We start from the raw sequence: 24,642 nt of genomic DNA, 5'->3' as shown, positions 1-24,642 counted from the left end.
CACACACACACACACACACACACACACACACACACACACACACACACACACACACACAAACACACATACACTGTTCTTTTTTTAAAGATTCCATTCTGTTACACTAAAAATCGTAACTTTGCACTTACAGCACAACAGAACATCCCCTTCTAGCTTCAACAGAATGACCAACCGCACTGAAACTCGCCTCACTACTTTCACAAAGGAGAGTACTGCGGTATGATCTACGCCGCCACCATATTTCACCCAGGAAGTGAGCGAAAATTCGAGTACGGGATGTTTTTGATAGCACCTCATAGTCTTCCTCCTGTCAACCAGATGGGCTGCTGGGTGGCCGAGATCAGTCCACTCCCGTCACTCAATAAAGCAAGATATATTTTATCAGAGTTATGCAGGTTTCTGCATTAATGTGAAGTTCATAATGTAAGATGTTAGTGTAAGTTCCTTTTAAATGATGTCATCAATTTGTGGGAGTTTTTAGGGAGTGAACATTGTAGCAGTGTGACTATGGTGTTAGCTTCTCGGGGGAGGGAGTCGTTGAGAAGCTGTGTTGGTGTGTTTACGGCCACAGGCATCTTGTGATGCCTGTGGCCGTAAATTATGTTTGGGTTTGTTTATGCTCACGTGGGCCCCTGGAAGGTGCCTGGCATGTTTTGTGTACTCACTCACCTAGTTGAGGTTGCGGGGGTCGAGTCCGAGCTCCTGTGTGTGTGTGTGTGTGTGTGTGTGTGTGTGTGTGTGTGTGTGTGTGTGTGTGTGTGTGTGTGTGTGTGTGTGTGTGTGTGTGTTGGAGGGTGGCAAGGAAGTGGGGCGGTCCACATGTCATTGATGGTGTTTTGTCTTCCTGTGGCCTAGTTATGACCCTTGTGGGTTTAGCACTTGGTTTTGACTGTAATAATAACAATGTGGCCCGACTTTGAGCCGCTTATGGGGGTCTGCCGATGTATTGTTTTTGTGTGGAGTTGTATATGTTATTGTTTTGTATAATATATATTTACTTTTTATAAAGGTGAGATTATCAACCCTTCCCGGCAACCATACCTCAAGTACTGACCACTTGTTTAACATTTTGTGAAGTTTACAGATCATGGAGGCTCAGGAATAAATACCTAGACAAGGTATTTTATTCCCCTTTGCCTCCATGTTAATTTCTTGGCAGTCAGTTGGTAACAACACATGAGATTCGTAAAAGTTTTTTGTAGAATTATACCAGTGTGCTGGATTACTTTTTCATTATATTTAACCAAAGGCCAGATCTGCTACGTTTTATTCTAGACACTCGCCTTACATTGATTCCCTGACTAAATTATAAGAATTGTAATGTGTTTAATACCTGGAATAGCCTGGTGGATTCCAGGATTGGTGTTATATTGACCTGGTTGTTCTAGTATTTACGACAGTCTCTCAAGATAGTTCCTGGCACAGTCAGGATTGTGTACTTCTCTAGCTCAATTCTGATGCTCCTAGCTGGTGGGAGCACTAAAAGGATAACAGATGGTGATATCTTCCATTTTCCCATAGAACAAAATTTAACGAATGGGGAAAATTCCCGTTTATGTAATGCAAATTAGGGATGGGGTGGAGGGTTCTTAGTCAAACTAAGTCGCTCAGTCCCACCACCACTTAAACATGAACCAACATCACCAGGAAATGAGACTGAGAAAAATGAGAAATTGGTGTCCTTGCAGTAACTGGAGAATGTCTTTTCTTAGCGGCTTCATTATTTAACTGTTGGTTCATCTTGAAGGGATGTCTCGACTGACTGCGAGTTATTTATTTACCACTTTGCCAGTGTTATTATATAATGAGTAGTGCCGTTACACATTATATATATTGGAACTATGAGATTCTGACATTATACAAAACGGGGATAATTGTACTGGTTCGTGCAAGAGAAAACACATCGTTATTATTACTTTTATTTTAGTATTCAGTAAAAAGCATTAAATGTAAGAAAAAATGGAACCAATTTCCTTGTCATCATTTGAAAGATATTTAGAGTTCGATGCAACGTCATCTTTTCCAAATCTTAGTCATATGCGGTATACACTAAATTATTATTACGTATATTTGGAACATTTTTTTAGTTACCTCTTCCCGGATGGTTTCCGTATAATGGCCTATTAGTAGGTTGCACAGACGCCAGTTTACCAAGAACATTAATGAAGCTGGTGTACTGTTTAACATGTGATAAGGTAAGAGCCGCTCTTATGGTCGTCCTCAAGCTTTCAAAACTGTTATATCTTACTTAATGGACGTTTCGGATTGTTGTTGGAATAAGTAGATGTCAATTTCCCGATTTTATTGACTATTGGGTTTCCTGTTTATCTTTTGAAGTGCTGGTTGTCAAGATTAAATTCACAACACATTCTCTCACTTCAGGTAACTCACAGTGGATTTTAAGTCAAACTGATAGGGTCAATTTTTTTTATTTTTAATATATTTTTTTAAATCTTTGTTAATATCTCATAATTAATACGTGATATGCGCTTTTAATATAGCATGAAGGTATAGACTTGGCTGAAGAAGAATGATGAAAAAAGTTATTCTACGATCAAAGTGACGATGTTAATCATCCAGGTATTCTAGTTGAGGATGTTTGATGTTAGGTGAAGAGATCTGTTGTCCGGGTATTCTAGGATCTAGATGATGTTTCCTGCCCAGGTGAAGAAGTTGGCTCTCCAGAACAAGCAGCATGTGAGAAGATGAAGAGGTTGGATATTCACGTGGAGGACCTCGTCACTCACATCAACTAGCTATCACGACTGGCTGTGGGAAAAAAATGACCTGGTCAACTGTACTACACAGTGAAGAATGAGATACTTGGGCAACATTTGGGAATCTTTATTGTGGAAACGTTTCGCCAGCCAGTGGCTTCTTCAGTCAATAAAGATTCCTAAATATCGCACAGGTGTCTTATTCTTCAACTTGTCATTTTTCTAAATCATTTACATCGCATGTACTGTACATCACTGTTTACTTTCTGAACGACTCTGTGCCGTTCTTGACCTGTTGCATACACACATGTATTACACCATCCTCTCACATGTATAGACAACAGACCTTTTTCTATTGCGCATCGACACCATGCCTAACCTTTCTAGGGTAGGGTAGGTGCCTGAGCCCGAGCCTTTAGCTCATAAGACTGTCATTCCCATTAGCCCCCTTGGGGCGGGGATGGCAGACCAGAGAGGCCTAGCTTGTGGCTAGGCCTGGGGACAGTTGGTCCCAAAGATGAGGAGGTACTTGTGCCTCCTCCCATGGGAGACTTAGGTCTCAGACACTCCCTAAAGAGGGAGCCAAGGCCGGGCCACCACTTGGAAAAGGCCCGGGCCGGGAGAATACCGGCGAATCTTTAATAATAATAATAATAATTCTATTGCGGTTATCGTCATATACACCAGTCTTACTATCCCCATCTCCACTATCAGTACTACCATCAAGACTATCACTGTTCATAACAAACCCTCGAAATGGAGGGTTAGTTATGAACATTTATGACATTTCGGTTTATCTTGGATCTTTATAAAATCGCGAGTGACCCAAATATAGTTGCGTTTAATTTACAGTTTGTTGATCTGATGTAAATTATTCCAGCTGTTATTGTTGCGGTTTATTACTCACTATTCCAACTATCTCTACTACCACTGACACCACCACCACTACCAGTGTAGTCACCACCACTACCTTTACCACCACCACCACCAATATAGTCACCACTACTTCACCATCACAGATATGGTCACCACCACTACCATTAACATTATTATGATTATCTCCACCACATTTACCGTTACCACCACCACCACCACGGTCACGGCCACTGCCACGGCCGCCGCCACCACCACCAGATACCCACCTGCCGAGGAGCTACTTCAAGTAGATGCGTTGTTACAGATGGCATCCAAATCACACTGTTCCAGGAAGCCGTAGGTAGCCATGAACTCTTCCCACGTACATCCCAAGGGGCTGGCACACCCACCTAGTGCCACCACCTGCTCGCTCATCGCAAGACTCACCCACCACCTGGTTGAGGCGGCACACGGAATTATTTTACGGAGAGAAAAAGATATTTTGAAAAAACCAATGATCTAATACTGTGCATAATGAAAATTTTGGAATTTATTTACAATGAATACCACAGTGTAAACTTTCTTATAGCAGTACTTCAGGTCGGCTGATGGACTGTTTAATTAATAGCCATGATGGACAAGTAAACATGTCTATGTTGGGTTTAAACATGCAATACGCATGTTGTTCTCACTCCGATGTTAGAGACGAAAATACTCAAAGAGCTCCGGGGAGACACCACCAAATGCACAACAACCACGGGGGAAGTGTTGTAATCAACACATCATCAGGAGCTTGCAGTGTTACAGAAAAGAGGAGGAGGTCCAAGCAAATACGATCACAAGGAACGCAAGATTCAACCGCTCCCCTAGTTGTTTTGTATATATATATCTGTGATTCCAGGGTCGATTCTCAGCTCCTGACGCTGCCTATTAAGTTGACGCCTGCCAGATTTACTCCTATCCCGTGGGTCCTGCCATACTTGGTCCAAAAGTTATTTATGGAGCTAGTCTCTACTTCTTCGTCCAAGTGATTCCACTTCCTCACCAGCCAGAGGATGAAGAATTACATCCTACATCCATGTAACTCATCTGTGCCTTTAATTTTCTATTGTGTCCTTATGTACCTGTTTCCCAACCCCCAGTCTATCCCAGTCAACTCAATAAATTTCTCTGATTAGGTGGATACTTTGGCAGCTGGTCCGCTATAGCGGGTAACTTGGCAGATGGTTCCAAGATGCAGTTACATGAGCAGGTGGTTCCGAGAAGCGGACTCAAAGAAAGTTTATTGAAAGCTGGAATATGCGAGTGAGGTTCTTTGAGAGGCGACTGTGTGAGAAGCAACTTACTCGTCGGCGCCGCAGGAAGAGAGGGTGAAGGCCAGGTTTGTGGCGAAGATGCCATGTGAGGAAGAGCGCCAGAGACGGTCTGGGTCCTCATGGTCGTGAGTGAGAGGTTCGGGGTCTTTATATAGTCCCAGGCGCGTCATCACCTGTGGAAGAGAGCTGACACAGTCACAGGAACGTTCTTGGATACACGAAATCTACTTGAAATATATTTATTAAAGTGATATAGAAATGAATATTACAGGAATACCAAAAGATACAAAGCTGATACAGTAAAGAGTGTAATATCACATTTGTAAAGCACTTAAAAATCACACTCTGTATAATAGGCAAAGTTGTGTTTCCTGTCTTTTTTTCAATGTGGGGCTTTGGGAATATTTGGAGGATATTTACATGGCTTCATCATCATTATAGCTACAGGTATCATCAGCTCGTCTGATGGGTGATCGTGTCGTATCCAAGATCAGTATGTGAATTTATGTATTATATGTAACAAACAATTGATTATGTTATTAGGCAAACTGCTGTGATGAGCGTATAGCCATCTTGTTGGTGATGTCTCCTGATGTTCACTACGGGTACACTTATGGTATTTTTCGTGTGAGCGCCTTGTTGCTTTATGGTGATTGCAATCTTCTATGTGACGGTGGATAACGAATATACGAGAACTTACCGTACTGTTGCTATGTGGGACTTTAAAAGTGGGTAGTATGAAACAAAATGGCGACTGTCTTCATTCTGCGTAGCTATGTAGGTGACGCTGATTATCACTACGCTATAAATGCTCTTGAGTAACGATGATTTTTACACTAAATATATTTCATTTATTAACATAAGCTCATTACTGACGTTAGACGCCGCAGACTCGAATTCACGCAAACGTATGTGCTTGCCTGCTTGTGTGGCGTAACAAGAATTATAACTGAATGAGTTATAAATTAATCAGATCTGTTTTGCTGGACTACCGTCCCACGAGTTTTAGTTTCTTGGTTACTTCCTGTTGGCTGTCACATGCTTATTTTATGATCGAAAGCATCGGTTTTCTTCTAGTAAAGCCATGTCTATGACCTGCGGATAATCTTTCCACAGTCCGGGATTCAGTCATTATTTTTTTTACACAAATCAGTTTTACAGGCTAAGATCTGCTATCCTTATGCATAACAGATATGCTTTCTGACTTAAGCACTGAGTGTGTACGAGTTCTACTTCAGTTCTCGCATAAAATAAACACGGAAGACATACATGTTTTGCTCTGGTAGGCCCTGAGACATGGCTACCATCTACCACAGGCGATGGTGAGAAGGACTGATCACTCTGACAATATGTCTTATAATTTTAACATTCATTATTAATAATTAACGAACTAAGACCCACTACCTGATAGCCAGGTCTTGGGGCTTTATGGAAAGTGCATAGTTATTAAATACTAACAGGAGGTTGTTGACATTGTCTCAGGCCTTCTTGTACTGGACAACAATTCAGTGTTGTTCCTTCCTCTCGGGTTAGTAAAGAGCTGTCCAGCCTGGTGACTCTACCCCCTTCCCAGTCTCCTTCTCCATTTAAGGGGTTTCCTTTCGGAAGGCCTCGGTCAGATGACAAAGCTTCCAATGGCGGGTCATCATCTGACTAAGACTCGCGTCAGGAAACACTTGTTTTGTTTCCTCTCCCTACTTATAACGGAAATATTTTCTACATGATAAAGCGGAAATATTACAGAGATATAAGCTACAGTTCACAGGGGCAGGTAACGAACAGTGCTACTAAGAGAGTAATATAGGGAATATTGCCAAGTGAATTACCACATTCGGCAAAAGCTGAAACTTACGACGGAGCAAAATTACGAGAGATAAAAGTAATATCAAGACATGTCAAAGTAATATCAAGACATGTCAAAGTAATATCAAGCCATGTCAAATTAATATCAAGACAAGTCAAAGTAATATCTAGACAAGTCAAAGTAATATCAAGACATGTTAAAGTAATATCAAGACATGTCAACGTAGAGAGAGAGACTCACAGGAACCAGAGCATCGACGTGTGTGAAGTAGAAGACTCCACTGGGACCTTCCCCGCTCTCCACCACCTCACTGAAATACAAAGTCAGTGCTGAAAATTATCGTATGATCTGAAAACAATATAAAATTACAAACTGAAAAGCAAAATTAGACATACTGCAGATCTGAAATATTAGTTCATAAACACTATTTTATGTAACTTTCTTCTGTATTTACTAAATGTTTAACATGAACAGATTCCTACATGTATTCTTGTCTTAAATGAATCATTCATCACTTAATTTTTAAAACAGATCCAAAAAATATAGAATACAGTAAAAATAAGCTTTTGATGTTAAAAGTTAGTTATGCATCGTAAACAGAACAGGACAAGCAAATATATATTACATTATATTTATGTGAAATGCTAAACCCATGTGGGCTATTTATTACAAGGAGTAGGGAAGCTCAATATCCGTCAGCACTAGGACAGACTTAAGTATAAGGAACAGCTATACAGAAAATAACATTATAGATACAATTTTTCAGCCTTAAAACAAAACAATAACATATTATATTTTTGTTTTATGGCTATTACTGATAAAGCCATTTTTTGACCGTTTCTGTTATTTTTATTATAATATTTCCTGGTATTTTAGATTTGCGTGTCACCTGGTACTGTTGTTGTTGTTGCTGCTGCTGCTGCTGCTACGGCTGTTGATGCTGCTGCAGAAACTGTTGTCAGAAAATATTTTAATCTCTGCAATAGTAATTAAAGTGCATTTTCACTATATATACACAGAGAGACATACTATGTACCTCTCTTGCAATCTTGATACTGTTACGGGTAGTCGCAAGGACAAGAAGAAATACAATACCTGAAGTGCTGAATGAGGTCCTGTACGGGAGGACACGCCATCTCGTAGTTAATGGGATAGGCATAGCCGTTGGTGTAGTAGTAATAAAGGTCTTCCCAGTATTCCATCACCTGTTGAAAAAAGATGTCGTCGATGTTAGTTTCGTGTTAGATACGACGAGCATTATCTCCTGCTGCTTTCTTGGATATACAACCTATCGGCTGCACAAGGGTCATTAGGGCTGTATATCACCAGCAAACAACGATTCAGTAACATTTTAATTCATAAAATTAGGATTACAACAAACTTTCAGAGATATATTCGTACATTTCTGTGTACATTGTGCTACACTGGCGAAAAAATCCACTTTCCGTAATAATAAACGTAGGTTAAATATTTTCTGTTGACAACGATACACATGCATGAGTTCGACTGAGTAGCAATCCTGAAGTGGTGGCAAGAGGCATAACAGAGAGAGAGATGCCCACCTTGAGGTCGTCAGATGTGAACGCCACGCACCAGGCAGCAGCAGCGGTAGGGTCCCAGGCCTTGTAGTAGCGACAGGCATCGTACAACACCTCAATCTCCTCTGTTCAAGAACAGATGCGTTATATTTACAACTGCTGCACAAATCGGAAACAGCTGATTAGGTATGAATCGAAGAACTTTACTAAGTGAGATCCAGTTAAGATGAGCTTGCTAAAAATCCTCAAATAAATACGCATTATGGATATGTAATAAAAGAGAGAGGGGGAAGGGGATGAAAGAGAGAGAGAGAGAGAGAGAGAGAGAGAGAGAGAGAGAGAGAGAGAGAGAGAGAGAGAGAGAGAGAGAGAGAGAGAGAGAGAGAGAGAGAGAGAGAGAGAGAGAGAGAGAGAGAGAGAGAGAGAGACATCTGTATAAACACTAGTACCTCTGTACTAGCATGTGCAATGTACAGACCTCAGTGGCAACATGCAGACCCCATCAACTTCCTAATGCAAAATATCGACTCCCTTCTGCTACAACACAACTATCAACATATTATAATTGTTGTTGTTGCTTATTTCAAATCTTACATTACTAATAGGTATCAGTACGTCACCATTAAAGACACAGCATCGGCAACACGGCCACTTGATACTGGAGTTCCGCAGGGAAGTGTCCTTGGTCCCCTGCTCTTCCTCATATACATCAATGACCTTCCAAACGTATCCCAACACCTGAAACCCATTCTCTTTGCTGATGACACGACTTATGTCATCTCTCACCCTAATCTTGCCACCCTCAACACCATTGTGAATGAGGAGCTGATTAAAATATCGACTTGGATGACAGCCAATAAACTTACGCTTAACACTGACAAAACCTACTATATTATGTTTTTTAGCAGAGCAGGAGATGCACAAATTAACATTAAGATTGACAACACTCTAATTATCAGAAATAATGGGGGAAAATTCCTAGGCTTATACCTTGACAACAACCTGAATTTCAGCACCCATATCCAGCATATAGCCAAAAAAGTATCCAAAACGGTTGGGATCCTCTCCAAGATACGATACTACGTGCCGCAAAATGCCCTTCTCACACTATACCACTCACTTATTTATCCATACCTCACCTATGCTATTTGTGCTTGGGGATCAACTGCAGCAACACACCTAAAGCCAATAATAACCCAACAAAAAGCTGCAGTAAGAATAATCACTAAATCCCATCCCTGGCAACACACCCCCCCACTCTTCATAGATCTAAACTTACTCCCAGTTCAGTACATCCACACTTACTACTGTGCAATCTACATCTACAAGGCCTTAAACTCTAATATCAACCTTGACCTAAAATGCTTTCTTGATAGTTGTGACAGAACCCACAGGCATAACACCAGACATAAACATCTCTACGACATTCCCCGTGTCCGACTAAACCTTTACAAAAATTCAATGTATGTCAAAGGCCCTAAAATCTGGAATACCCTACCTGAGAACTCTAGAACTGCAGACACATTCATCACCTTCAAAACTACCATTAGAAAACATCTCATCTCCCTGATACACCCCGTCAACTAACTATACGAATACCACCTGGTGGTTCACACTTACACTCACTCACTCATTTGACCATAAACAGAAATATTAATCTCAGTCTTAAAATAATGAATCCTGTGATACTCCAATACTGAAACTATGTACTGTGCCAAAACAAAAGCATTCACATTGCTAAACTCACAAACTAGTATTTAGTCACTTAGCCATAATACCAACTTACCTCATAATTTGTAATATTTTACAATTAAGAATAAAACTAAGTCTGCCCGAAATGCCTAGCCATGCTAAGCGTTCTAGTGGTACACTCTGTAATCTCAATTTTACTACATGTAAACCAAACAATGACCAAATTTCTGTAAACTCAGCATTGTAATCCTTATAGAGAATAAACTTTGAATTTGAATTTGAATTTGAAACCAGCACCTTATACAGAGGGACTTTGATGACCTTCTTGCAGTGTTTGACATAAGAACATAAGAACATAAGAACGATGGAACACTGCAGAAGGCCTACTGGCCCATGCGAGGCAGGTCCAAGTCTCCTACCGGCTTAAGCCAATGCACCCAACCTAGTCAGGTCAGGTCACATTGACTTAAGGGAGGAACACGGCAACCGACCTGGTAGCACGAGCTATCAGGTCTAACTCACACCCACCCACATCTACTCATGTATTTATCCAACCTATTTTTAAAGCTACACAACGTTCTGGCCTCTATAACGGTACTTGGGAGTTTGTTCCACTCATCCACAACTCTATTACCAAACCAGTACTTTCCTATATCCTTCCTGAGAAACTTTGTTGATTTCCCTACTCATATCTCTGGCTCCTCCTTTGACCCAGTAGTGAGTGATCTGGCAGAAGGCATAGTCACTTGTCAACCCCTCGGCTACGTTGGATCGTCTGACCACAAGGCTGTTTTTACGACACTTAAGATCCCAACAGAACGAGGTGAGGAGTCCACACGCACAACCTGGCTATGGGAAAGAGGTAATTGGCCAGCCCTTCGCTCTGAGCTCGCCACCACCGATTGGAATGCTCTTCTCCAAGGGGATGTTGACAACCAAGTGAAAGCCTTCACTGGACACACCCTTAATCTACAGCAAGAACACATTCCTCACCGGCAATATGTGACAAAGCCTACAGATCAGCCTTGGTTTGGCTTTCGTTGTAGAGAGGCTGCTACTGCTAAGTACAAAGCATGGCGAAGGTAAAAGAGACATCCTACCACCTATAACAGGAACTTGCACATGCAAGCCTGTAGGCATATGGGTGACGTTCAAAAGTGGGCCATTGCTAAATGGGAGGTGGACACTAAAAGAAAGCTATCATCAGGTAGGGTAGGCTCCAAAACCTGGTGGTCCCTGGTCAAGGACAGACAAGGTTATCTGCCTGATGAGCTCATTCCACCTCTAAATCGACAGGATGGGACCACCTCTACTAGTAGTCAAGAGAAGGCGGACCTCTTTGCTGAACACTTTGCTACCAAAATGCAAGTTCCTTGGCTAGCTGCAAGAACTGTGTCAAAACTGTCAGTGGTGACAATAAGGCAGGAGGAGGTGCATTTCCTTCTTAAATCGCTTGACCAAGAAAAGGCTGTGGGCCCAGACAAGTTGAGCCCAAGATTGTTGAGAAGATGTGCAGACCAGCTAGCAGCACCTCTAACTCGCATCTTTCAGCACTGCCTAGTACAGTGTAAATGGCCCTCTCTATGGAAAGAGGCAAATGTAGTCCCTGTTCACAAAAAGAAGAGCAGAGCAGAAATCAGCAACTACAGACCAGTGTCACTCCTGTCAATCACTGGTAAGATCCTTGAGACAATAATCTCAAGACAAATGACAGAGTTTTTGACTACCACTCACTACTTTGTGATCGTCAATATGGCTTCAGGAAAGGTTACTCTGCTGCTGATCTGTTGTTAAACCTCTCCACTAAGTGGCACCAGTCACTGGATGAATCCAAAGCCAGCTGTGTGGTAGCACTGGACATTGCTGGCGCTTTCGACCGGCTGTGGCACCAGGGCCTCTTAGCAAAACTTCAAGCACTGGGAATTGCAGGCTCTACGCTATGTCTCCTCAGTGATTACCTTCATGGTAAATCTCTAAGTGTAGTTCTCAATGGAACGGAATCAGCAAGACATCCTATTGGGGCAAGTGTTCCACAAGGAAGCGTGCTGGGTCCATTGTTATGAAACCATACCCCGGCCGGGATTGAACCCGCGGTCAGAGAGTCTCAAAACTCCAGCCCAGTTCCATTGTCATGGAATGTCTACTTCAACGACCTTCTTCATCTCATCCCAGAATCACATGCATATGCAGACGACTGTACACTGACATTCACTTATCCAAGAGAAGAAATGCCAGCTGCTCTAAGCTACATCAATCACCAGCTGAGAGCTATATCAGCTTGGGAAATAGATGGCAAGTAACATTTGCACCTGAGAAAACGCAAATGATGATCGTCTCTAGGCACCATGATGGTAATGCTGGTGCAGTAGTAAGGATGAATGGGAGGGTGTTGGCACCTGGAGAAGAAGTTGATATCCTTGGGGTGAAATTTGACTCCAAACTAACCATGAAGAACCATGTTGTAAATCTTGCAAACAAGGCAGCCAGGAAGCTTACAGCACTTCGCCGTATCTCGCATCTGCTTGACAGTAGGGGTTGCAAGATCCTGTACGAGGCGCAAGTACGCTCACACATTGAGTATGCTCCACTTTCTTGGTTTGCCTGCCCCCCCTCTCATCTGCGACTGCTTGACAGAGTAGAGAACAGAGCAAGACGTCTCATCTCTCGCCTGGACCCATCCTGGATAGATCTGTCATTTCAGCAGAGCCTTCAACATAGGAGGGATGTGGGTGGCCTTACTGTTATGTACAAGGCCAATATTGTCAAAATACCACACTTGGATCCACTTCGAGGACAGCGTGAAACAAGCTTTTATGCCACAAGACGGGCAGAAAGCAGCAACTTCACTCTGGCTGTACCCTTCTCCAGAACATCACTCCATCTGAGATCATACATACCCAGGATGACTCGAGTATGGAACACATTCGTACAGCATAATGTTGTCAACGAGATAAAGTCAGTTGATCAAAAGAAAATGCTGGCCCACAGATGGCTCCAACTTCATCCTGTTCCCTACTTGTATGTGTCTTAATAATAAAAATGCTTTCAAATGAGCTGATGTAGGTAACAGCTCTTAGCTTGCCAATAAAGTTAGGAATCCTTAACCTGTAAATAGCTTGTCAATAAAGCTAGGGATCCTTAACCTTGTCAAACCCTGTGTAAAAAAAAAAAAAGAGAGAGAGAGAGAGAGAGAGAGAGAGAGAGAAGGGGAGAGAGAGAGAGAGAGAGAGAGAGAGAGAGAGAGAGAGAGAGAGAGAGAGAGAGAGAGAGAGAGAGAGAGAGAGAGAGAGAGAGAGAGAGAGAGAGAGAGAGAATATGTGTTCAAGAGCAATATCTCTGTGGTCTTACCGAAGCCGAGGGGGATGCCGAGGCGTAGGGAGACATTGTCAACAACAGTAGCCATCTTCTCTCCCTCCTGATACAGTTGACTCTCTATCGTTGCCTCAGGGTTGTCCGCTACCTCCGTCACGTAGTCGTTGCACACTTTGTAGAACTGTGGGTAAAGGGAGTGACTCAGGGAGTTGCTTCCTACAGTGGGACTTCTTCCTACGAAATTAATCAAATCACGGAACGGGTGGGATTTAAACCCATGGCCAGTGACTCTTAAAGGTCACAGGTCATGGATTCAAGCTCTAGTCATTCCCTGACTTGTTTGAAATCACGTTACTACGATTTCGTAAGTTATTTAATTAATGCATTTCAAACATTATTATTATTATTATTATTATTATTATTATTATTATTATTATTATTATTATTATTATTATTATTATTATTATTATTATTATTATTATATTTAGGGAGAAGCGCTAAATCTGTAGGTGATCATACAGTTCTTCGGAATTTGAAGATAGTCAGATTCAATCCAAAGAAGGGAAGGACTAATCTAATTCTTAGTAGGTTCAAGAGCCCCTCTCCATCATCAAGGAACCTTCTATAAGAGGTGACGAAACAAGTGTTGTAACAGCACAACATTTTAATGTGTCATAATTGTCAGATCCCTGGGAAAGGAGACATGTGGAAGGTATCACCACGCAGAAACAGTAGAGAGAAGAGGGTCAGATTCCAGGGGAAAAGTAGGCAAGAGAGTAACTAAAGTCCTGAGGAAGTAGCCAGGAGGGAATTATTTCAAAGAAACGAGTGGATCACATTCTGTGGCTGAGGTTCAGACATTTTTTGTGTGTCATTCAGAGCAAGGAGTTATTGGTGAGTAAGACATATACACAACAGTGGGAATCTTCAATGACGAAACGTTTCGCCTGAGCTCCAGGCTTCATTCGAAAACAGGGATGAATGAATCGCACTCCTGGAGACATCAGCCTTGGGGGAAGACGAAGTAGAAGACATGGAGAAGTAGTGTGATGCAATCAGTCCATCAACCTTGGTGCAAGATAATCATTCTCTTAGCCTAAAGCTAACGCAAGTGGCCAGTGCTTCAGAGGCCAAATGTTGCACATCTTACTCTTCAGCTTGGCGGTACTGTATACCATTTGTAATATGATGTAAGGAGTGGTGGAGACTCGCGGTTCGAAGACTAGACAGGAATGAGTCAAATCCAAGGGGAAGCAAACAGCAGTGTCGTAGATGAGGAAATGTAAATAGATGAGTGATGGACTCTGGGGAGAGCAAACAACGGTGTCATGGTTAAGGAAGTATTAACTTGAGAATAATGTGTTTTAGGGAGACAAAATAAAGAGATTTTCGTGGCACAGGATTATTTGCCTGAGTTCCCGCGTACCTTGAGTAGAGGATCTGGGTCGATGGGAGATGGCATGTAGACGTCACTGCCGAAGAGTCCCTGAGCGTAGGACCTCGCGCTGGCCTCCGTCCTCTGAGTGGCCGTGTGTCGGAACTGACGATGACGATGATTAAGAGCTTATTTTCAAACTTTCATAGCTCAACTTAATTGCTTATGTACATAAATCAATTCCTATAACACCACACGCAGTCTTGTTTTGAAAGTAAATTCAGGCGTACCTTCTTTCTGGTTTGCGAATTGCCTTATATGCATTTGCATCGAGCTTCAGCTGCATTTGTTATTAAATAAATAGGAAATTAAAGGGAATCAGTTGAAAGCAATCAAGCGGCACAAAACAATAAATGGGTTTCCGCAAGGAGTTAATGTTTACTGGCGTTATACGAGTGGATCAATGACTGTGTCCACTTAACAATATACCTTGAACGACTCGTTTGTGAAGGGTTGATCTAGGAGGAGCGGGATGGCTTCTTTGTACCTGGTCGCGAGGCCTTCTAACTCCAGGTGTCCCTGAGATGTGAGCACGTTAGCCCAGCTCACGTTGAGGTCTCCCAGCGACCAGTCCGCCAGCAGCTTCAAGTCTCCCTCACACAACTCTCCTGGTGGAGAAGGAAAGGGAAGTGACGAGAGTTTTTTGCACACACACACACACACACAGATATATATATATATATATATATATATATATATATATATATATATATATATATATATATATATATATATATATATATATATATATATATATATATACAAGGAATTCGCAAGAGCAGGCGAAATATACATAAACACTGATCTCTGGCTGAAGGAGACTCGAACCTACGAACCTTGGAACAAGGAACGCAGTGTTTTACCAATCTACCCACACTGGACAATACCTTGGAGTCCAGCTTGCGCTAGACTTTGATCCAAGGCAGCCAGCTTTCAGGGAGAAGGCTTACAGCTTTTCATCTCATCCCCTGCATGCATCAGCCTTACTAGTGATATTAACAATGCAAGGAATTCGCAAGAGCAGGCGAAATATACACAAACACTGATCTCTGGCCTGCTCTTGCGAATTCCTTGCATTGTTAATATCTCTAGTAAGGCTGATGCATGCAGGGGATGAGATGAAAAGCTGTAAGCCTTCTCCCTGAAAGCTGGCTGCCTTGGATCAAAGTCTAGCGCAAGCTGGACTCCAAGGTATTGTCCACTGCGTACCTTGTTCCAAGGTTCGTAGGTTCGAATATATATATATATATATATATATATATATATATATATATATATATATATATATATATATATATATATATATGTCGTGCCGAATAGGCAGAACTTGCGATCTTGGCTTAAATAGCAACGCTCATCTTGCCATATAGGACAAGTGAAAATTTGTGTATGCAATAATTTCGCCAAAATCATTCTGAACCTAACGAAAAATATATATTTGATTGTGTCTGTTTATTATTAAATTATTGTATATGTATTTAAAATATATTTAGTTGGGTTAGGCTAAAATAAATTACTCTTGTTATAATAAGGTTAGGTAAGTTTTCTAAGATTCTTTTGGTGCAAAATTAAATATTTTTACATTAACATTAATGAAAAAAATATATCGTTGAACGTATAAGAGAAAATTTTTAGAAAGGACTTAATTTTAAATGAGTTTTTGGTAATTGACCAGTTTTACCTATTAGGCACCACATATATATATATATATATATATATATATATATATATATATATATATATATATATATATATATATATATATATATATATATATATATATATATATATATATATATGTCGTGCCGAATAGGCAGAACTTGCTATCTTGGCTTAAATAGCAACGCTCATCTTGCCATATAGGACAAGTGAAAATTTGTGTATGCATTAATTTCTCCAAAATCATTCTGACCCTAACGAAAAAAAATATATTTCACTGTGTTTGTTTAGTATTAAATTACTGTAAACAAATCTAAAATATATTTAGTTGGGTTAGGCTAAAATAAATTGTTCTTGTTATAATAAGGTTAGGTAAGTTTTATAAGATTCTTTTGGTGCAAAATTAAAATTTTTTACATTAACATTAATGAAAAAAATATATCTTTAAACGTATAAGAGAAAATTTCAGAAAGGACTTAATTTTAAATGAGTTCTTGCTAATTGACCAGTTTTACATATTCGGCACGACATATATATATATATATATATATATATATATATATATATATATATATATATATATATATATATATATATATATATATATATATATATATATATATATGCAAAACAACCACTGTGAAAGAGTAGAGAAGTTCCAAGCGCTTTCGTGACTACTCTCAGATTAAACATATGATTACTCAGGTTTGATTATAACATGTAGATAAGTTATTTTTTTCACCTGTATACTGATTAAAAATAAGAAAATAAAAATTACTGTTATCACATTCATTTAGCCGATGTCATAAGTACTTATAAGCTTGTATATACTTATACAGCATATTTCACATTAACATTTTGTTTTTATGAATTAGTTGTAAAAGGTTCGCATTGCGTTTCATATTTTGCAAATGACTCTGATACTGTTTAGACAATTTTTGTGATCACGATCCTCCTTGGAGCTCCCTATGACACTAACCTTGACCATCTTGGTGAGCGAGGAGGATGGCATCCTGGAGCGTGGGTAGGAGGACAAGGAAGACAGCGATGTCATCCTCCGAGGGGTAGCGGGTGCCATGCCTCACCAGGTGCCACGCCTGCCGGGCCTCGCACCCTGCCTCACACATGACACACCAAGATATAAGAGAAAGAGAAACACTGCAGTTGTCTTACAGACTCATCCTGGGCAGGTCTAACTCACACCCAGTCATTCTCACACAAGTATCTGGCCAAATCACTTTGAAAACTTGCAGAAATATTTGCTTTAATAACGCTACTTGGCGTTTTGTCCCATTGATCAACAGTTATATTCAAGTGTGATGGAAAGTTTTGATAACCGGTAATTTGAAGAATGAGACAGTTGTTCAGCATCTAAAAATCTTTGTTGATTCTCAAATGTTGCACAAGTGTCACATTCTTCAGCTATAATTACATAAGAATACCTGGAGAGGGTTTCGGGGGTCAACGTCCCCGCGGCCCGGTCTGTGACCAAGCTCGTATATACTTCCCAAATTTTAATTTATCCAACATTAATTCATAGTCCGGGGTCCTTCCTTGGTGATAAATCTTCACCAAATTGTTCATATTGTTTACATATACGCAAGTCTTCTACTATACGCAAGTCTTCTACTATACGCAAGTCTTCTACTATACGCAAGTCTTCTACTATACGCAAGTCTTCTACTATACGCAAGTCTTCTACTATACGCAAGTCTTCTACTATACGCAAGTCTTCTACTATACGCAAGTCTTCTACTATACACAAGTCTTCTACTATACGAAAGTCTTCTACTATACACCTCAGTAGTATTCCCCTTCATTTACACCTTCCAAGGTAGCGTGCTCTCAGGACTCAGTAAATTTCTGCATGTTTTCCATAGCTTATGTGACCATTCAACTCATATTCTACATAAGGCTTTATAAACAATGTTAGTTTTAATATTAATTGAAGCGATTTGTTAGACGGTTTACTAAAATATTATTGTTTTGGCTTCAGATTTTTTTTTGTAATCAGGACGAATAGATCCTTTACATATCGTGTATAATTGATTGTATTATTTAGTTTAACGTGCCTATGTTATTTTCTTTTCCCAGAATTAGGACCTTATACGTGTCCACATTTAACAGTATTCGCTACAGTTTTACAAAATTTAAATATTCTTAAGTTCCCTGGTGTGCATTTAATTTATTCATCGCCTCTTTGTGACGAGAGTGAACTGGTTTCAGACCGGTTTTAGAGGATCAGCATGGAGTACACAATAAACTAATCGCTCATCCGGCACTACTAATTACACTAGGCACTGCTACAGCTACACCAGGCATTGTTATAGCTATACCGATCATTGTTACAGGTACACTATATACTGTAGCGACTACAAGCAGCGTTACACAGATCACTAACACAGATGTATCAGGCGCTGTTACGGGTACACTAATGTTACAGCAGCACCAGCCACTGACCTGCTGGAACAAGGTCCTCATGGGTAAACTCTCCATTAGCCAAGGTGTAAGCAGTCTTGGTGCCAAACTTGATATAGGGGTCAGGGTCATCTGTGAAGCAGTAGGTCTCTGCCCTCTGACCCAGAGTTCTATAGGGCAACGTAGCCGCGATCAGAACCACCACCAGAAGGTAAGGACGATGACCCAACATCGAAGACAAAGTACAATTGTTCCAATAACCTCCTCAGTACTTTCCTGTATGTGGAAATCTGCTTTGAGAGTCGATATATTTTTATTTACTTTTTTCTATTCAAGGGGAAGTGCTAAACCCTTATGAGTTATACAGCATCAGGGGAATGGGAGGCAATCAAGTTAGATCCACTGATAAAATATTATCTACATTCATCAAGTAAATCTGGTCAGGTTAGCAGTATCTGTGAAGGTATCCCTCAGTGAAAGGCATCTCTCGAGGTATACCTTACACTGGCTATTATACAGAGTCCCAAACCAATCACAGCTTCCCACTATATATGATACACCAGTTTTGTGAGGCTTTAACTGGCATCAAAGCTAAGGAATGCGATGGTTGAGCATTAAAACTTACTGTGGAGAGCTAGACGTGTTCCTTGGAGAGCTGATATTGGACTAACAAGCCCATTCAGCAGTTCTTAAATGTATATCTTTCAACCCACCCACCCATCTACCAGCTCGCCCACTCATACCCGTCTATCCTCCCTCCACCCAAGTTTATCACAACCAGCTGAGCACTGCAACGACCTCGCCCTTTGTTCTTTTCCACACCCCTCACCCAAGACCTCAGACACGTGCTCCGCACCTCTCATTAATCCCGCTGACATTCACGTGTACTATTATGCACAAATGCATAATGTTCAAAGTACAACCCAGTGTATACTAGAGTTGTTTTTTCCTGCAACACGAAATGCACTTGAACCACCCTACCTGGAGGGTATTCCGGGGGTCAACGCCCTCGCGGCCTAATCAGAGAAATGAAAACATGCATTGTTTATTGTTTTTTCTTGTTATTATTATTATTATAATGACGCTATTGTAAGCAGTTTACTAAACGAAGGGTTTGAAGCCAAGTTAGTGCGTTATCTACTGGACCATCCCGACCTGATAAACTTCATCCAGTTTACCTGGAGTTTACCTGGAGTTCCGGGGGTCAACGCCCCCGCGGCCCCCGCATTTCTGTGACCACAAATGCATTTGTGACAGGAAACAGGTACACGAAGAACAGTTGAAAGTTTAAGATACAGATGAGTCTTAGTGATGTCAGGAAGTATTTCTTCAGCCTCCTGGTGGTCAGGAAGTGGAATGATTTAGATGAAGGAGTGGTGGAGGCAGGCTCTTTATCAAGCTCTAATAGTAGGTAAGAGAGGTCTATGAGAATAGGACTGAGTTAATCTGGCTAGCAGTTGAGGCTGAGCCAGTAGCTAGGACTAGACTCCTTGCAACCACATACTGATATGTACATATAAGTGCGCACACGCACACGCACACACACACACACACACACACACACACACACACACACACACACATACACATACACACACACACATACGGGGCCAGAAGCCGTGACTTGACCCCTGCAACCCCCTATAGGTGAGTACACACACACACTAGAGTTCTGTGACAAGGTAACAAAAGCTGGGCAAACGCGCGCGAGCGCGAAAGAGAGAGAGATGGATGGATTGCATAATTTTGAACTGCAAGATGACTTTTGATTCATCAACGCTTAGGAGACTGAGACGAAAGCTAGAGGAGTAAGACGGAATAATAGAGCTGGCACCATAAAAGATCAAGGAACAGTGAACAAGAAGAAGACAACTAGAGACTGCCAAAGAAGGTGTGACGAATGGGGCTCCCTAGGGGTCAGTACTGGCACCGTTGCTACTTTATATGTTTGTGAATGACATAAAAGGAAACAGAGGCATCCGTATATGTGGATGTGAAACTAATAAAGAGAACACAAAGAGGAGAGGACGAGAACCAGGAAAGACTACCAACGGACCTGTACAAGCTGCAGGATATGTCTGACAGTAGCTATTAAAATTTAACACCAGCAAATGCAAAGTTATGAAAATTGGGGAAGGGCCAAAAAATGTCAGATTACAGACTCATGGAACCTTAATCAAGGACCTCGAGGTGAGCTTAATACCATACCTAATATCACCTGAGGTTCGCAATAACCGAATAATAGCTGCAGCAAACGCACATCGGGGAAATCTAAGATTAGTTTTCAGGAACCTCAGAAAGGAGTCCTTCACGACACTCTATACGGCATACGTTATGTATATCTTAGTGTATCCAGCGCCAGTATTAAACCAACACCTTGTGAGTTCAGGGGTATCAGCTATGACGAGAGATTAAAGGAGTTAAACCTAATGCCATTAGAAGACAGAGGGACCAGGAGTGACATGATAACGTACAGAATACTGAGAAAAACTGATTGGGTGGACAGGAAAAGACTGTTCGAGAGGTGGGAAACAAGATCACAAGGGTAAAGCTGGAAATGAAAACCACAGATGAGTAACAGGGATATCTGGAAATGCTTCTTCAGCCTCATAGTGGTCAGAATATGGACCTACCTGGGCACTGAAGTAATGTAGCAAGATACATCCTTAGCGCACCCAGGAGAGACGAAACCCAATAACGACTAGCGGAGAAGCGGGGTCTGGAGCTAGGACTCGAACCTACAACCAAAAACACGTGTACACACACAGACACGTGCGCGTGCAATGTAATTGTAATAGTTTTTCCAGTCTTATCTAAGCAACAGCTGCTGCCGCAGTTTGCTTTAACAATGGTTATCATAATAGTTTCCCTGGCTGTGTACTTTGATATATGAAACACGCTAGACTTGTGGAGCCATTCATATTTCACGTGTTACCCACGCACTTGGAGACAAGCGGGAGATTCAAGAGGAATCACTCAAGCTGGAGGTTCAAGAGGAGTCATTCAAGCGGGAGGTTCAAGAGGAATCACTAAAGCGGAAGGTTCAAGAGGAGTCACTTCAGCGGGAGGTTCAAGAGTCACGTCTCTTTAGGGAAGAAGGAACGTTTTCCAGTCTTTGGTAGACACTGGGTTCGACTACCCTACCCTATAAGATTGCATAAATTACTGAGAAATATCGACAAGGTGGACAGGGACAGGATGTTTCAGAGATGGGACACACCAAGGGGTCACAATTGGGGTCGCAAATATGGGGGGTCACAAATTGGGGTCACAAATATGGGGGGTCACAAATTGGGGTCACAAATATTAAATTAACATACAGTAAAATATATGAACATGAATAAAACTCTCACTACAGATAAATACTACCATGCCAAATTACAATAACCAGAATCAGTTGAAAGTCTTTGTGAGGGAAAAGTTCAATAGATAGGAGTAGAGAGGGAGTATATAGTAACAATAGTTTCATTGCCGGCTACTTGTTAAGGTAGGGTAAGTCAAGCTCCCGCTATTCCCGCCTTTTTTCCCCCACCCCGAAAGTGATAGTTTGACTGCCGGCTGCTTGTTAAGGTAGGGTCAGTCTAGCTCCCACTATCCCTTCCCCTCCTTCTCCCCCCCCCGAAAGGTGACGTGTGGGGCTCCAGTCCAAACAGTAATCACTTGACTCACAGCTCCCAGCACTACTGTAAGTACATGCCTGCCTTGTATTCTAGTGGATTTATTGGTTGAAAGCTTCACTTTTGACCAATAATAAACTTAGTCATTTCAGTCTTGCTCTAGGTTGACTGTTGTAATAATCACCACATCTTTTAGGTATTGTACTTATCATGGAGAGTTATTTCTTAAGCAGTGGGTAACCGTCTATCTTTCCAGCTTGGATGACAGAGAGGGTCACCTGCCAATCAACGAGCAGAACTGATGGAGATGGACTAACGTCCTGAGACTTCCCCTTTTTGGATTTAATTACCTGTGCACCTGTATGAAACTGCAGGACGTAACCCCTCATCATTGCAGCGGTAAAGAACCTGCTTTCCTGTCATCGGGATAGAATACTCAAGGCTATACTGTGAAGAACGAACCGGTGGGTTGTAACCAACAGCTGCGACCCCCCCCCCCCCCCCATCATCAGCAACTGCTACGATTTCAACAACTCAGTGTCACCAACACCATACACCCCTATATATATTAGCGTTGAATTCAGTTATCATTTATATTTTTCATTTTTCATTTTCTTTAATGTAGGATTAATATTTCATATTTAAGTGTTTTATATTTTCTATATAATAAAGTGTTTATGTTCGTCTGTTATTTCTTCTTCTATTCACTAATTTTCCTGAGGAGGAGCCAGCCTTGGTAATACTGTCTGAAGTTGTTACAGGGCTGAGTAAGCCTTCACAGTCTTATTAAAGTATAAACGTCAACAGACTCCCCAAAACTTTCCCCGAGAGCCCTACAGGCAGCCAGGTAATTATAAAAGCCAGGACGAGGACGGAAAGGTCTAACTCGTGGGTAAACTGATAAAATGTGTTCCAATGTCAGATAGAGAGGTTACACTCCAGAAGAAGGGCCTGCATCCAAACGGAAAGCCTAACACAACAAGCAAAGGGCTCCCTCCCCAACAAAGGCCACATCGAAAGCTGGACTGCCAGAAGTACACCGAACGCGAAACAACGCAGGCTGAACCCCTCACAGCGGAGATCCAAGAGAACGTCACTAGACTCGACACAGAAGGGAAAGTAGAAAACGCAGTGATGAAACAAGAGTTCTGTAAGCACAACAGGAAGAGTTGACCAAGGAGTAGATCTGGCAGCCATATTCCAGCCTGGAATGGCACAAGACCACATTAAGGTGGAATATTGTCCACCGATCTGCCCTCTAGTCATAGAAGGAGAGCACTTGCACAATGTCTAGTACCTGCAGAGCGTCCACTTTGATCATCTTTATATGAGAAGCCTACATTAGATGGTGATCAAAAATCTTCATAAACGTCACCTGTTGCTCAACGGGAACGAGTACACCATGGATCAGCACACAGGAAGCAGGCTATCGAACTTTGGAATGGATAAAATGATCAGCTTGCTTCGGAGTTGGAAACCTGCAGCCATTAGAAGTAGCCAACACCTTCATGTTATCCATTGCCATCTGAAGTAGGTGACACGTCCCCTAAGGAGTAGACACCGTGCAGTAAACTTCAGCATCATCCACATACAATGAGGCCTGGACACCGTCAGGGATTACAATGACCACACCATCCATGGATATAATAAAACATGTGATGCTCAGAATAATGCCCTGTGGGACCCCCTTCGAGAGGCAACTCCGCGAGTAGCATGAACCACCCCTCACCTTGAACATTCTGTTTGACAGAAACTGGTGGAGAAACTGGAAAAACGGCCCTACAGTCTCAAAGTCATCAGATGTCGAAGACCAACAAATATCCAAGTTATATAACAGGTTTCCTTCAACTTGAAGAAACTATCATGTTATGAATAAGTCTGACACAGCCCTCATGGATGCTGCCAGCCAGGCTGGCATATCATCAATATTGAAAAGTAAATATCGCCAATGTGCAAGTTTCATTAAAAAGCTGGGCGGTATTGTTGTATATGTTGCTTTGGAATTAGAAAAGTCTGACGCTATAGGAAACAGGGAGGTACCTTTATCGTACCTTTAGTTATTACTATTATCATTACTATTATCGTATTATCAGACGTTTAGTTATTACTGTTATCATTATTACATTCAATAAAAAGCGCTAAATGTAAGAAAATTAACATATTTCCTTGTGATTATTTGTAAATATGTTACCGTTCAATGCACTGACCGTGTTTTCCTATATTTATTACTCGAAATTTTTTTTTGAGTTATTTCTTCCTCCAAGTTTGCCCTGTAATGA

The 24,642-nt window shown here is 41.3% G+C and overlaps 1 protein-coding gene across 4 annotated transcripts; it reads right to left on the bottom strand.

Moving 5' to 3' along the window:
* Nucleotides 1–1,906: 1,906 nt before the first annotated feature.
* LOC128695923 (multiple inositol polyphosphate phosphatase 1-like) lies at nt 1,907–19,514 on the bottom strand. 4 transcript variants are annotated; one of them, XM_070093043.1, is made up of 13 exons: nt 19,372–19,514; nt 18,789–19,022; nt 17,308–17,442; nt 15,099–15,277; nt 14,661–14,774; nt 13,271–13,415; nt 8,255–8,355; nt 7,788–7,897; nt 7,582–7,644; nt 6,933–7,002; nt 4,919–5,061; nt 3,860–4,026; nt 1,907–2,769 (listed from the first exon to the last, which is right to left on the bottom strand). In XM_070093043.1, exons 2-12 carry the CDS (start codon nt 18,976–18,978, stop codon nt 3,876–3,878), a joined length of 1,401 nt encoding a protein of 466 aa, XP_069949144.1. In that variant the 5' UTR covers nt 18,979–19,022; nt 19,372–19,514; the 3' UTR covers nt 1,907–2,769; nt 3,860–3,875. The 4 variants fall into 4 exon arrangements, with proteins under 4 accessions (XP_069949144.1, XP_069949145.1, XP_053642854.2 ...); XM_070093044.1 differs by having other exon boundaries at nt 7,582–7,635; XM_053786879.2 differs by lacking the exon at nt 7,582–7,644.
* Between the last annotated feature and the right edge of the window lie 5,128 nt (nt 19,515–24,642).

The sequence above is a fragment of the Cherax quadricarinatus genome, chromosome 41, assembly GCF_038502225.1.
Source record: "Cherax quadricarinatus isolate ZL_2023a chromosome 41, ASM3850222v1, whole genome shotgun sequence".
In the NCBI taxonomy this organism is placed as follows: Eukaryota; Metazoa; Arthropoda; class Malacostraca; order Decapoda; family Parastacidae; genus Cherax; species Cherax quadricarinatus.
The sequence above is the reverse complement of the archived record's forward strand: the minus strand, read 5'-3'. Positions and strand labels throughout refer to the sequence as shown.